Genomic DNA, 14,101 nt, shown 5'->3' with positions numbered 1-14,101 from the left:
GTTTCCACATAAATATGTCCAATCATGGCTTTGCTGTTCTTAAGAAGATTTTTTAAGATATTTTCCTATATATTTCTATGTAAAACTTTGACCCCCCATTGTGGCCCTACCCTACCTCCGGGGGTCATGATTTGAACAAACTTGAATCTACACTACCTGAGGATGCTTCCATATAAATATGACCAATCATGGCTTTGCTGTTCTTAAGAAGAAGATTTTTAAAGATATTTTCCTATATATTTCTATGTAAAACTTGGATCCCCCATTGTGGCCCCACCCTACCCCCGGGAGTCATGATTCAAACAAATTTGAATCTACACTACCTGAGGATGCTTCCATAAAAATATGACCAATATTGGCTTTGCTGTTCTTGAGAAGAAGATTTTTAAAGATATTTTCCTATATATTTCTATCTAAAACTTGAATCCCCCATTGTGGCCCCACTCTACCCCCGGGGGTCATGATTTGAACAAACCTGAATCTACACTACCTGAGGATGCTTCCATATAAATATGACCAATCTTGGCTTTATTGTTCTTAAGAAGATTTTTAAAGATATTTTCCTATATATTTCTATCTAAAACTTGGATCCCCCATTGTGGCCCCACCCAACCCCGGGGGTCATGATTTGAACAAACTTGAATCTACACTACTTGAGGATGTTTCCACATAAGTTTCATCTTTCCTGACCCAGTGGTTCTTGAGAAGAAGATTTTTAAATGATGCCATTATTTTTTCACTAATTCCTAATTATCCCCCCTTGAAAGAGGGCGTGGCCCTTCATTTGAACAAACTTGAATCCCCTTTACCCAAGGATGCTTTGTGGCAAGTTTGGTTGAATTTGGACCAGTGGTTCTTGAGAAGAAGATGAAAATGTGAAAAGTTTACATCAACAACAACAATGCCAACGACAACGCCAACGACAACGACAACGCCAACGACAACAACGATGACAGACAACGGACAAATTTTGATCAGAAAAGCTCACTTGAGCCTTTGGCTCAGGTGAGCTAAAAAAGAAACAAGTTTTTTTTGGTCTCTGAGATCTGAATAAATAATCTGTACATGCATTAAATAAATATATAGTATAATTTGTCCAAACCGAATGCCACACGTTCCATAAAAATTGGCTGGATTAGACAGAATCCGTGATGCAGGGAAAATATCTTAAATTAATTTCCGTTGTTTTATTTATAAGTACAATGCATATGTTAACAAAATATAATCTTTTTTGGTTTGCAAAGTTTGAGACTTCAACCTCATTATGAGCAGTTGGGACAAATATAGCAGTACAGAATACAGAATAGACAGTATCTGGACTACACAGATTTTTTTATAATACATAAAAGAAGTGCATGGGACTAAATTTTAAAGCCCAAATGTGGATTCATTTTAATTCGTGGGGGTCAATGATCGTGGGCAAACAAAATTTTGTTGCTTCGTGGGAACACAATTTCGCGGGTAACTTGTATATACAGAATATTCACTGAATACATATGTTGACAAAATAATTGTTCGTGGGGATGTAATTTCATGGTTAAAGGTGACCCATGAAATCCATGAGCTTTGATGATTCTACAGTATATTCCAGAGTAATCAAAATCCAGATTAGACAAATTAAACTGTATACCGGTATACATAAACATAACAAGAGTACACCTCCTCCATTGTTAGATTTGTCACTCTATCAATGTGATACATACACAAAATGTAGCTGATTGAAACCAGAACATAAATACTCAACTTCAAAGAAGTTTAAGTCACTTTACAGGGGATTAAAAGTGTTTCATATCTACACAAAAAATTTTTCTCCCTTTCTTCTCATTTCTGTGGGTTAATTGTCCAACAAGGAAACAAACCATGGCAGTCATGGCCAGCATGGCTATGAAGTTTGAGGACTGCTGTCTAACAAACAACCCACCCATGAGTTCTAAAGGCCACTCTTCCTTGAAGGACACATGAAAAAGGCTTTAACACAGCATCTGACAACAAACATAAGTTACAAAGCCCAAACCTTTATGAGTTGCACATACTTCATCAATGCTGTCTTGCAATAATTTATAAAATAGATTCTACACTAATGATCCCTTTGCTATACTTTTACAAAAAAAAAGCAAAAAACAGTGAATTATACCTGTATATTGAGTGGTGATTTCCCTAATAATGGAGGTCTTGCTCGATAAGGTGTGTGATTCATTGACCCTTGGAAGGGTCTCTGTGCCCAAGGTGGAGGTTTTCCTCTGGGTGGGGGTCTTGCAACTCCTCCTTGTGTAAAAGGCTTAAATGGCTCTGATCTTCTGATTGGTCTCCTGACTGCAGGCTACAGTGGAAGGAGAAAGAACTCCAATTCAAGTACATGACTTCAGTGATTCAATTTTGCTAACTAAGAATGTGAGGTCAAGATCTATATCAATCAGGACTTTCAGAAATATTAAAAACAGGTGGTACTTTTACAAAAATAAGAGGTACCTTGTGGAAGCGATTTTATTTAAATATATAACTGAATTTTTCTCCAGCTAATATTTTGGCCAGTACAATCATGATTTCTGCCTGGTAAAAGTACTGGGTACTGGCAGATTTTGGAAGATCTGATTAATGTATTATGTGGAGTACAAATTGTGGTACACGGTACATTGTACATATTCAGTCCTTTGGAGTACGCATAAATTTTTTGAAAAACACTAATAAAGTTGCAATACAACATTAAAGAAGTACACGTTGTTTATTCAAAAACACATCTTATAAATAAGACTTCAAGGAATATTTGAAATAAACCTAAACTTCAGACTTAGTGATTGTTATGCATTCCAAGATAAGACAATCCACTCAGGTCATATTTACTGATTTATTACATTTTTAACGGTGAAATACTGTAATTTATTTACTGAATAAAAGTGATATTCTGACACAGTGTGAAAGGATATCAATATGTTATTCACACATGAGAATATCAGAAGTGCGGCAAATATTACGATTTTCCTTCCCTTCATGAAGAGTGTTTTTTAAAAAATCCCTGGCCTGTTATAAGATAGAGTTAATGAGCCATCCTGATAGAGACTAATAGTTATACTGTCAAAGTTTTTCCAAATATGTCATTAAAATTCCATGTTTACAATGTTTTTCAATCTCGCAATCGCTTAGCTATGACATCTGAACCGCTCAACTATACGTCACAGCCTTTGACACTGTGTTACGAAAAGACAGAGGCAAAGGGAAAATCTAAGAAAATGTAATAAACAGAAAATTCAATGTTTTGTAGATGAATATGGAATTTATTTCACTCATGAGACAGGATTTTTTGATATCTTCACTTGTGCTTCGCATTCGTGAAAATATCAAAAAATCCTGTCCCACTTGTGAAATAAATTCCATATTCATCTACAAACATTGGATATCCTCTATTTATTTCTACCATGAGAAATACCATAAGAGATATACAAAAGATATTTCATTTTCATTTTCAGTTCCAGGAAACAGAGCGGATTCGGGTATTATTGAAGTGTCGGGAGATACTGAACATTTTTTATCCAATTAAATAATTAGATACAGTATCGATAACGGCACAAAAAAATTAATTGGTAGTTTCTCAGGCCAAAAATTTCAAAATTCCATGTGGCAGGCAGGTTCTTAATATCAATGCTAAATTATACAGAATACTGTAAACCAACTTCTTATTCACATGCGAGAAATATTCATGAGTTTTGTGACTTACTTTTACTCACGAATATTAATAGCGGTGAACCATTTATCTTGCTTTGTATTTGTAGAGAATGTTTCCTCAGTCGTGGAAATTAATCATTGTGGATAGATTTGAAACTGACAAATCGTGAATAAAAGACGACTCAAATATTAGTTGGTTTACAGTAACTAGAAGTACCTTGAGTTTTTTCTTTTTCTTTGTTCCTTTTTGTTTGGCTACCATAGACTGTATGTGGGCTGTTTCTTCGTTAGCAACAGCATGGTAGACAATTTCTCCCTGCTTGTTCCTACAACAAAACAAGATAAACATAAACAACAAAGGTCAGTGGCTTCAAAACTCACTCAATATTTTCCATACATCTGTGAGGCACTTGTTCTGGAGAAAATGAAGATTTTGCATTTATCACCTAGTCAGGGAAGCAGCACTGATAATGTATCAACTTCCAAAGGAAAATCCTTTTTAGGATAATTAGAAAAATAATCTTGCAGAGTTTGAATACTAGGACTAAAGTTGTTTTATGGAAGAATTTGATTTTCTAAACCATCAAGACAGAGGCCATACAGAAATTTAAATGGCTTTAAAAAGAAGTAGGACTCTCTTAAAACTAAGAACTTGGTGATGCATCTGTCTGGTAAAGCATCTGAGAATATTATAAAATGTATGCCTGGCTAACAGTATAAATTGCTACATTCTAACTATTTTTGTTTTCTGTAACATGCACACTTGCCCTATGTGCCTCTGGGTGCAACAAGGACTAGGTAGGTAGGTAACATGCACAAGACAGCACAAAATGCAGTTTACATGCTAATCAAGTATACAGTGGTATACATACAGTACATTAAAATCATTTTCTTACCTTCTGACTTTGACAACATCAGGTATACTGTTGATAAATTCGTCCAAATTAGAAAAACCAAGCTTCTTAAAGGGCAGGGGTTCCTGTGTGATTTCACGGTAGTCCCCTTAAAAAGACATGTACAGTTATAGTGACAGCTTATCCCCTACAGACTACTGTTAATCACTTTTTATTCGCGAGAGCTTTATTTCCGCGTAATTACAGGAGACAGTCTCCTTGCAAAATTTTCCTTCTTGTGTATATTTCTTATTAGTAAAGGTCATACAGGATAATAGTCAGAATTCGTGAAAATTTTGTCTCGCGTATAAATGCCATAAACCCATCTTGCAAAAATAAGGTGTCGCGAATATTTGGTGAATCTAGAGTATTAACGTTTTTAAATAACAGTATTAATCCTGTTTGTACTGTATGTTAACTGTCAATCATCGGGTAGATGAACAATACATTGTACAAGACTTACTTTGTAATATGTGAGCTGGGACACCCTCTTTGCAGCTCATAAGAACTGCTCTGAGCATACTCTTCACCTCTTCTAATGCCATGGTTTTTATGGTTTCAGCTTTAAAAAAAAATTCACATATTAGGCTTCGGTCTTTCTTTTAGCTTATTAGTTATCAACATGATCAAGATAATGGAATCCATCTCTCTTATCTCAAGACATATATTATTGTGTCTTTTGACTTCAATAATTATGTAACATATGAAAAAAAAAGTCTGAATTTTTGTTTAATTATCATCTTGTTCTAAATAATTTTTAATTGGTTACTGAAAATAACATACATTTGTAATTCCCATATATTTAATTTGTTGAGAAATTACTTTAAACATAAAATATTTTAACAATAATCTAACTGTTTCTCTTGGACAGGCCTTATAAGTTATAACCACAGTTAGAGTATGTCCCATATGAAAACGATGCATTTTAGCAAAATGGAGCAGATTCGTTGTGGCACAATTTTGAAGACAAACTGTATTTTAAAAAAAACATCAAAGTATAAGCATGGCAAACCTTTTTAAGCTGGAATGTGCCTTCCACATCTTCCATACAAAACACTTATCCATATTAAGGAAAATTTCTAAACATTTTCTTAACAATTTTTTTTCTTACTTCAAATTTATCTATAATGATGATAGTCAGAACAATGTATACACATAGATAAGAGTTATCTATCCCTAATTACAGAATGAATTCTATCATCAAACAAGCCCGTAAGACAACATCATTTTAATGATAGAACATTCTTTCTACTTGAAAGAGAATGACATTGTTATGCACAAAATCACCATGATTTAAATTCCTAATTATGGCTCCAAAAGCAAGTGACCACATATTTTCCAAATTAATGAAGCTATTTGATACATATCATGTTAGTTCACCACAGGTGTTAAAGATAACAAATATCAAGAAAAAATCGGGAAGACATGTAATAGTTGAATCCACACTTTTCAAAAGTTATGTCCCTTGGCCGGCATCTTTGGCCATATTTTCAGAAATCCATGTTCACCGCGAACACCCCAGTCACAGAGTATCACCAATATTTTCCCTAACTTGAGACAGATTTTTATGAAACTTATTTTATTACATTAAATGTTCATTATAGATCAGGAAAATAGTGTTAAACTGGCAAGCAAAAATTTTAATTTTAATTGCAGGTGTCATAACAGTATTTCAGTTGAGATTCATGTCAAAACATAGTTGACGCATAATAATTAATTAATTCCTGAATCTCCCCTCCCGATTCGGGCATTTTGGCACGAGACTGGAGCTGATTTTTTTTTGAGATGAAAGACTATATGAAAATTTCCTGTATTGACCGGATTCATTATAATTGAAGGTGTGCTGATTTTTCTATATACTGTATTTGAGTATACTCAAATACAACTTGATTTTCAAGCACCTGCTCGACTTCGACTGAAACAAACTTGCATGCCTTGCTGGATGGCTATATATGTATTTTTTGGTACTAAAATCTTTATAAAGAATTGTTTTACAAGATCTAAAAAGGACACCTCTCAAAAGTTTGTTTTAAATTAAGACCTTCAACTCACAGTTGCGCATTTTTGGTCAGGATATATAGGAAAATTTAATACTGTAGTGCAACCTGCAGTAATCTGGTAATCTGGTAATAGCCTGATAGCACTGACTTCAAATTGTTTCCCATTAATAATGATTCAGCAAACATATGATAAAAACAATATGTCTCAATTTTACCTTTTAACTTTTCTTTTGTCGAAGAAATATACATACACCATATTAAGTTTTTTTACACTTACATTTTTCTAAAAATTTTCAACGAGGAAATTCGCAATTAACTAACGAAAGTGTTTTGTCCAGATTTTCTGCAATTGAAGGTCTGAATTTACAGATAACTATAGTTAAATAACATATGTTAATCTCACCTTATAATTCGAGAGCACTTTCTCTTTGTCATGCAGTGTTTTTTAAGAAAATCGAAATCGAAAACGGAAAAAATAGTGTTGCTTTTTTTCTTTCATGTAAAACAGTAAGTCGTACCATTAATTTTTCGTGACATGTGCGCTTCCGTATTGAGACATTTGGCGCCAAAAGCTGTCAGTAAATAAATTTCAGGGGCGGATCCAGGATTTTTTCAAAGAGGGGTCCACATGTCAGACTTGGATTTTTTCTTTAATTTTTTTTAGCGTTGTTAAAAAAAACATAAGTCGGTTCTACAACGATACAGTACTTAGGGTTTCAAAAAAGAAAAACCCGATCATTTACAACTATACCCTTCGTAATCGTAATTTGGGGGGCACAGCCAAACATTTTTCAATTGACAGTTGAGGGGGCACTACCAAAAATTTTCTTACAAGCAAAAAAAAAAAAATGTCAACTACCAAATATTCCTTGACAAGCAAAAAAAAAAAAAAAAAAAAAAAAAAAAAAAAAAAAAAGGTCATCAGGCGGTTTTATTGAGGGGGCACAAGCTTATAGTATCTATGTTTACTATAGTAATCTATACATCGGCAAAATTATTGGGGGGCACGCCCCCCCGTGCCCCCCCCCCCGGTTCCTACGGCCATGATAATATACACTTGTCCATGAAGATCTATGCTGTACTATAACATCCGATCTAAATTGGGGACTACATACAGAGCTCCAGATAAGGTGCGTATTTGCAGAAATATGCATTGATTTTTTTTCAAAATGCGCATTAAAAATTAAAACAGGGCGTACATATTACGCATAAGCAATCATAAATAAGCATTACACAACGAAAGTACTGCGTACATGTACGACGGATTGAATGATACATGTATAATTCTGTGAATTGAGGTCAGCTCAGTGTTTGAATTTTTATTAAAAGGAAATTTTGATTTATAAGCGTATTCGTAATAACCTAGGCCAATTTCCAGTTCGGGAGAAAGATTTGAATATCAAATACTCGTATTTTGTCTGAAAATATCACAGATTTCCACTGTTCATATAACATCCAAATTTCCGTTCTTGACGCATACGCGTCGATATTGTCAAAATTCCACAAAAACACGCATGGTGTCTAATTTATCCTTTATCACGGTTCATTAAACAGCTCTTATATATTTACCATTTTCTGTAGCATTAACACCATCTAAAGTCCGCCGACAACCTTCATTAATTGTATGAAAATAATGCTTTGGCTCCTTTGCTATAAATTAGCGCCACGCGACTTTTAATGCAAACGGGGAGTAACTCTAAAACTTTTACCTCGATCTATGCCAACAATTTATATAGCAAAACCTAATATATTTCAGAAACTGTCCTTTTTTTACATTCCTCTTTCAAAAACGCTTATTTCGATAACAAGCTAAAAATCACATTGGATGTCAAATGAGCAATGGATTAACAAAATACTTTTTGATTATTTTGCTGAAAAGCAAAATCTGCATTGATTCGAAAATCAGGGAGTAAATACACTTTGAGGTAAAAAATTATCAGGAGCTCTGTACATATTTCAAATATATGTAAGAAGGCAAATAATTAAAACTTTAGGATTCCTGCAACGAAATCTCCATATAACATCCTGATCAATATATAAAGGAGAGAGCATACATATCTCTGGTTAGACCTCAGCTGGAAAACGCTTCGACAGTGTGGGACCCATATACCAACAAGGCCACATAGATAGGTTGGAGAAGGTGCAAAGAAGGGCGGCACGATACGTAATGAGATATTATAGAAATAGATCTAGCGTGGGAGAAATGATTAAACATCTGGAAGGGAAGAATTTAAAAAGTAGAAGGAAAGATGCAGGATTGATTACGATGTACAAGATAATAATCAACAAAGTCCATCAGAGGACCACTTCACTAAGCCTGTAAGAAGATTGCGGCACACAACACTCTCTTGCTATACCATCTGCAACCAAGGACTGTAGAAAGTGGTCATTCTTCTGCAAAACCTTCAAAGAATGGAATAATGACATCGTGGCAGCAGAATCACTCGAGATCTTTAAATCCCGAGTGACTAAGAAAGACTTAACTTAAACAATCCTGTTTTATCCCGTTTTTAGAAGAAAAAAAAAAACCCAAACAAACAAACAAAAAAAAGTTTATTTTAAACATGCGCACATCCATCTGGCAAAATCTTCAACTTGATGAAGGAGGCAGGAAGAAGATACAGACAAACAAGCATAAAAGTCAATTATCTGCAAATATATGACTCTCCTCGCCGTTTTAAGAAGGGTCTGTGTTTCCTTGGTAATTTTTCCCCGTTAGTTTTGCGTAGAGATTTAATAACACTAAAAATGCCCCCCCCCGGGGGGGTTGTTCCGGTTCCCCCACCTCTCTAGATCCGCCCCTGGCTTGTCAGTATTATTCTAAAATCTGCTGGTGAGGGTCCTTGATTTGTTAGTAAAACAAACAAACATAGCAAGAAAAACAAATATAAAGTAATGGTTTGAGTCATTTGACTTCTGTCAAACAGTCTAATGGTACAGATTACCGTCGGATCCATTCATATTTACATGTCGTCTTACTAGACAAAGACGTATAACTATATCTTGCTATGTTTGTTTTTCTAACCAATCCGAAGGGCCCAAGCAAAATATATATAGTCATGATTAATTTTGTCTTGCGCAAGACGCATGCTTCGAGCACATTCAGTCATCTTGAACCCCGGGAAAATACTTCCGCCCCCTATTACGTTTAGTTGCAGTATACCTAACACTTCTGCCCCCCCCCCCCCCGAAATATTAGGGGGACGGGGGTTGTTTTTCATTTTATTATGCTTGTCTTAGTTTTTTGAGGTACCTTTTTTGTCAAAAATTTTCTGGTAACCCCCCCCCCCCACCCGTCAACTTTGAAAACCGATGCTACGTACCTGCACCTCCTAAGTCTTCTGAACCTATATTGCAATCTCAGCCTAGTCCACAGACCTATGACTTTAATATGTTTGAATATACACTACTGCATATGAACATGTACTAGCTTTGTTGTTCTTAAAGCGACACCGTGACGCACAAACGGAAAAACATGACAAACAAAGAATTTTTGCAGGTCCCGAGCAATTTTGTTCTATTCCTGAAAGTATCAGGTTTTACAAAATTACAGGTTTCGGAACCTAAAGAAATATACTTTTATGGAGAAAAACATAATTTTTGTATGGCCCAAGACGAAAATATTGCTTTACTTCTCCCCCCTTATTGTACGCGTGCGCAGAAAAGTTGAAGAAGTTACCATGGTCAAGTACCAAAAAATAAATGTCGGTAGACCAAGAATTTTGATACAATCTTCATAAAAGATTATTAGAACATATTTCTCACCTTTGCATGCTCCAATTGAATGTTGTTTACAAGTTTACGCTAAAAATAAAAGAATGTACGATAACAACGAAACGTTAGGGGATTGCGCCTTGTATTTCGTCGTATTTTCAAGTTTCTTTTTCAAAGACCTTTCCTTGACTTTTAGAGTGCATTGATTTGATGGAAATGTCTCTGATGTCCAGCTTGTTGGTGGCGTTGCCATCACGTGATCTAAATGGCCATGAAAGAATACCGGGCGATCCGAAAAAAATGGATGACTTTAGGTGGATGCTTTGACCTATGATGAACACCGCTGTTGTAAAATCGTGAGACCATAGATCCCTAGGGGTGGGGAGGGCGTATGTCCCAATAATTTTATCAATATATGCAGATAAACATAGTACTAAGCATTAGAAAACCAATATTGATTTACGGTTGTATCAATTTAACAATTACTTCTGAGGACCCCCCCTTTTCCGTTCGAATGTACCCATTCCTGCATACTAAAATTGTCTGCATGGATCATACGTCATCTTTGTGTGAGGTATGAGCTTCCAGCAATAATCCATCTGAAATTCATGGACCAGACAAGAATTATGTATTTTTTCTGTCGGTTTGAACTTCCCCAAATGACCATGATACATCCTCATTTCGTAATCAATTTTCGTTTGAAGCATAAACTTCCAACGTTTATGTATTAGAGAGTTCTGGACTGGACACGAATTAAACACTTTTTCTGCCAGTGACCTTGCCCAAATGACCTTAAATCAAGGTCATGACTCGAACCTCGTGTAATAAGCAATCTTAATTTAATGTCAAGTATGTGCTTCCAATATTCTCCATTACTTTAAGAATGTTGATTCTAAAATCAGAATGGATCGGGAAACATGTATAATGCGTATATACATGCACTGGCGGGTTTAGAGGGGGGCCCAGGGGGCCCATCCCCCCTTTTGTGTCTAAGATATACATAAGATTTAATAAATCATTTTTTTTGTGTGTGGCCGTGGGCCCCTACCCCGACCCCAAACTGGTCGGGCCCCCCTTTTCAAGATTCCTGGATCCGCCACTGACATGTGTACTCTCTCCATACAAAAAGTCCAGGTAACTGAATGAAACACAAAACTGGTAAAGAAAAAAAATACAACACACGTTTCTTCTTTACAAGATATGGCAAGGACAGGAATTTTACATTTTTTCTCAAAGTGATATGGAAATTGTACAAATGAGTGAATGACCTTTATTCAATGTCATGACTCAGGTCATAACTCATAAGTAATATTGTGTGAAGTTCAAACGTCCAATACATTAGCGATTTTGTGTCAAGTTCAAAGTTATGATCCGGACATGATTACACAGACAGACGGACAAGGTGATTTCTGTATATCCCACCAACTTTGTCTGAGGGTGGATGGGGATAATAGGCACTTTCTTCGCTAGAACTCTTATAAAGAATTCTTTATGGGTCAGTTTGTTTGACATATCGAGTTATATCATATACCTTTAAACAAGCTTATCTTTTAAAAAGATTGGTGAGCTAGCGCTGTAGCATAATAAAATACAGAAGAAGATATCTGAGCCATTTGTTAAATTTGCTGAATCGATTAATTATTAATAGGAAGGCATATTGGTGCACTGGGGGTTGAGTTTGGGGGGGGGGGGGTTGTCACAATTCAATGTGTGGAATTTAAGAGTGTGCTTTACGTCGGCAATGGCATAACTCCTAACTATGCTTTAAGCATTCTGTATTTTACTGTAATTTCAATTTCGAGGTGAAAAATAAAAGGTCAGTAGAACCAATGAGCACCTTTGGGCCTTTCCGGCAAGCTCGGAAAAACATATCCGAGGTTGCCGCTGTTTTCCGAGCTTGCCGGAAAGATCCATGAAGGTAGATTAGAAAAGTTATGTATTCATTACAACTTTAGAAATAACAGTCTTGGTTTTATAAGACCCGAGTTACTGTTACTTTTTGTTCATTTACGTGCAGGTTAGACAACAAAACACGAAACTTCAGATCATATGTATTTTCACATGATAAACACTAAATTGACATGTCTTTCCGACGTACTCTGAAAAATTTTTTTGTTGTTGTTGTTTTTTCCGAGGTTGTCGGAATTATCCACTAAGGTGGTAAAACTGTAAGGAAAGCTAGATGTCTAGAATCTTGGCATTATATGGCCAATTTTTTTCTAGTACTTTTATGTGTAGGTTAGACAATAAATTAAAAAAAATTCATAATCCGGATCTAGACTGGTGTTGACTGTCTCTAACCTACGAAATGTATATCGCGCATATCAGACAGGAAAGGCCTGAAATTCGGATCATTTCTATTTTTGTATGACAAAACGAAATTGTTATCGTACAGTCTATCTACAGTAGTTTTCCCAGAATCCCCGACCGTGAAGTCGAGCATGCGTATTTCAGAAATATAGACTAACGTAGTTGCTAGCGCGCTAGCAAATAATATGAGTGTATTGACATGGATATTTTTTTATTCAATTCCATGAGTATATAGTACATTTTTAAACTATACTATATGAAGATATATAGTAGCATCGTGTGATCAGCGTTCTGGATTGAGTGGCCAAATGATACACAACAAGAGGCCCAGGGCCCACATCGCTCACCTGAGCACTGTGGCTAGGAATAAAGCAAAAATCAGTTTAGTATTGAAAATCTTAAATACATAAGTGGTCCCAACCTACCCCTAAAAGGGAGTGGGGGCGGGGGGGGGGGGGGTATGAATTGAACAAAATTGAATCTACACTAAGGATGCTTACATATTTTTTTTTTGACTGTGACTTTTTTCCCTACAAGTTTGAACTTTCATTGTGGCCCCACCTACCCCTGGGGGTTATTGATTTGAACAAACTTGAATCTACACTATCTGAGGATGCTTCCATATAAATATGACCAACCATGGCTTTGCTGTTCTTGAGAAGAAGATTTTTTGAAGATTTGTCCTATATATTCCTATGTAAAACTTTGATCGTCAGTTGTGGCCCCACCCTAACCCTGGGGGTCATGATTTGAACAAATTTGAATCTACACCATCTGAGGATACTTTCACATAAATATAACCAATCATAGCTTTGCTGTTCTTAAGAAGAAAATTTTTAAAGATTTTTTCTATATATTCCTATGTAAAACTTTGACCGTCCTTTGTGGCCCCACCCTACCCCAGGGAGTCATGATTTGAACGAATTTGAATCTACACTATCTGAAGATGCTTCCATATAAATATGACTAACCATGGCTTTGCTGTTCTTGAGAAGAAGATTTTTTGAAGATTTGTCCTATATATTCCTATGTAAAACTTTGATCGTCAGTTGTGCCCCCACCCTAACCCTGGGGGTCATGATTTGAACAAATTTGAATCTACACCATCTGAGGATACTTTCACATAAATATAACCAATCATAGCTTTGCTGTTCTTAAGAAGAAAATTTTTAAAGATTTTTTCTATATATTCCTATGTAAAACTTTGACCGTCCATTGTGGCCCCACCCTACACCAGGGGGTCATGATTTGAACGAATTTGAATCTTCACTATCTGAAGATGCTTCCATATAAATATGACCAACCATGGCTTTGCTGTTCTTGAGAAGAAGATTTTTTGAAGATTTGTCCTATATATTCCTATGTAAAACTTTGATCGTCCATTGTGGCCCCACTCTACCCCCGGGGGTCATGATTTGAACAAACTTGAATCTACACCACCTGCAGATGCTTTCATATAAATGTGACCAATCATAGCTTTGCTGTTCTTGAGAAGAAGATTTTTGAAGATTTTTCCTATATATT

General features: G+C 35.7%; 1 protein-coding gene across 1 annotated transcript in view; it reads right to left on the bottom strand.

Moving 5' to 3' along the window:
- The window catches only part of LOC133186895 (tudor domain-containing protein 7-like), a 44,788-nt gene extending 37,757 nt beyond the window's left edge, over window positions 1-7,031 (bottom strand). The window contains exons 1-5 of the mRNA XM_061322280.1: window positions 6,957-7,031; window positions 5,017-5,115; window positions 4,557-4,662; window positions 3,878-3,986; window positions 2,135-2,320 (exon numbers count right to left, since the gene is read on the bottom strand). Of these exons, the coding sequence (XP_061178264.1) occupies window positions 2,135-2,320; window positions 3,878-3,986; window positions 4,557-4,662; window positions 5,017-5,098 (483 nt within the window). The 5' untranslated portion in view covers window positions 5,099-5,115; window positions 6,957-7,031. The remainder of the gene's footprint in view (window positions 1-2,134; window positions 2,321-3,877; window positions 3,987-4,556; window positions 4,663-5,016; window positions 5,116-6,956) is intronic.
- Window positions 7,032-14,101: the final 7,070 nt, after the last annotated feature.

Source organism: Saccostrea echinata, unplaced genomic scaffold (assembly GCF_033153115.1).
Source record: "Saccostrea echinata isolate AGI-Se365-2 ecotype Australia unplaced genomic scaffold, CSIRO_AGI_Sech_v1 ptg000014l, whole genome shotgun sequence".
Lineage (NCBI taxonomy): Eukaryota > Metazoa > Mollusca > Bivalvia > Ostreida > Ostreidae > Saccostrea > Saccostrea echinata.
This window is presented reverse-complemented; position numbering and strand designations above follow the sequence as displayed.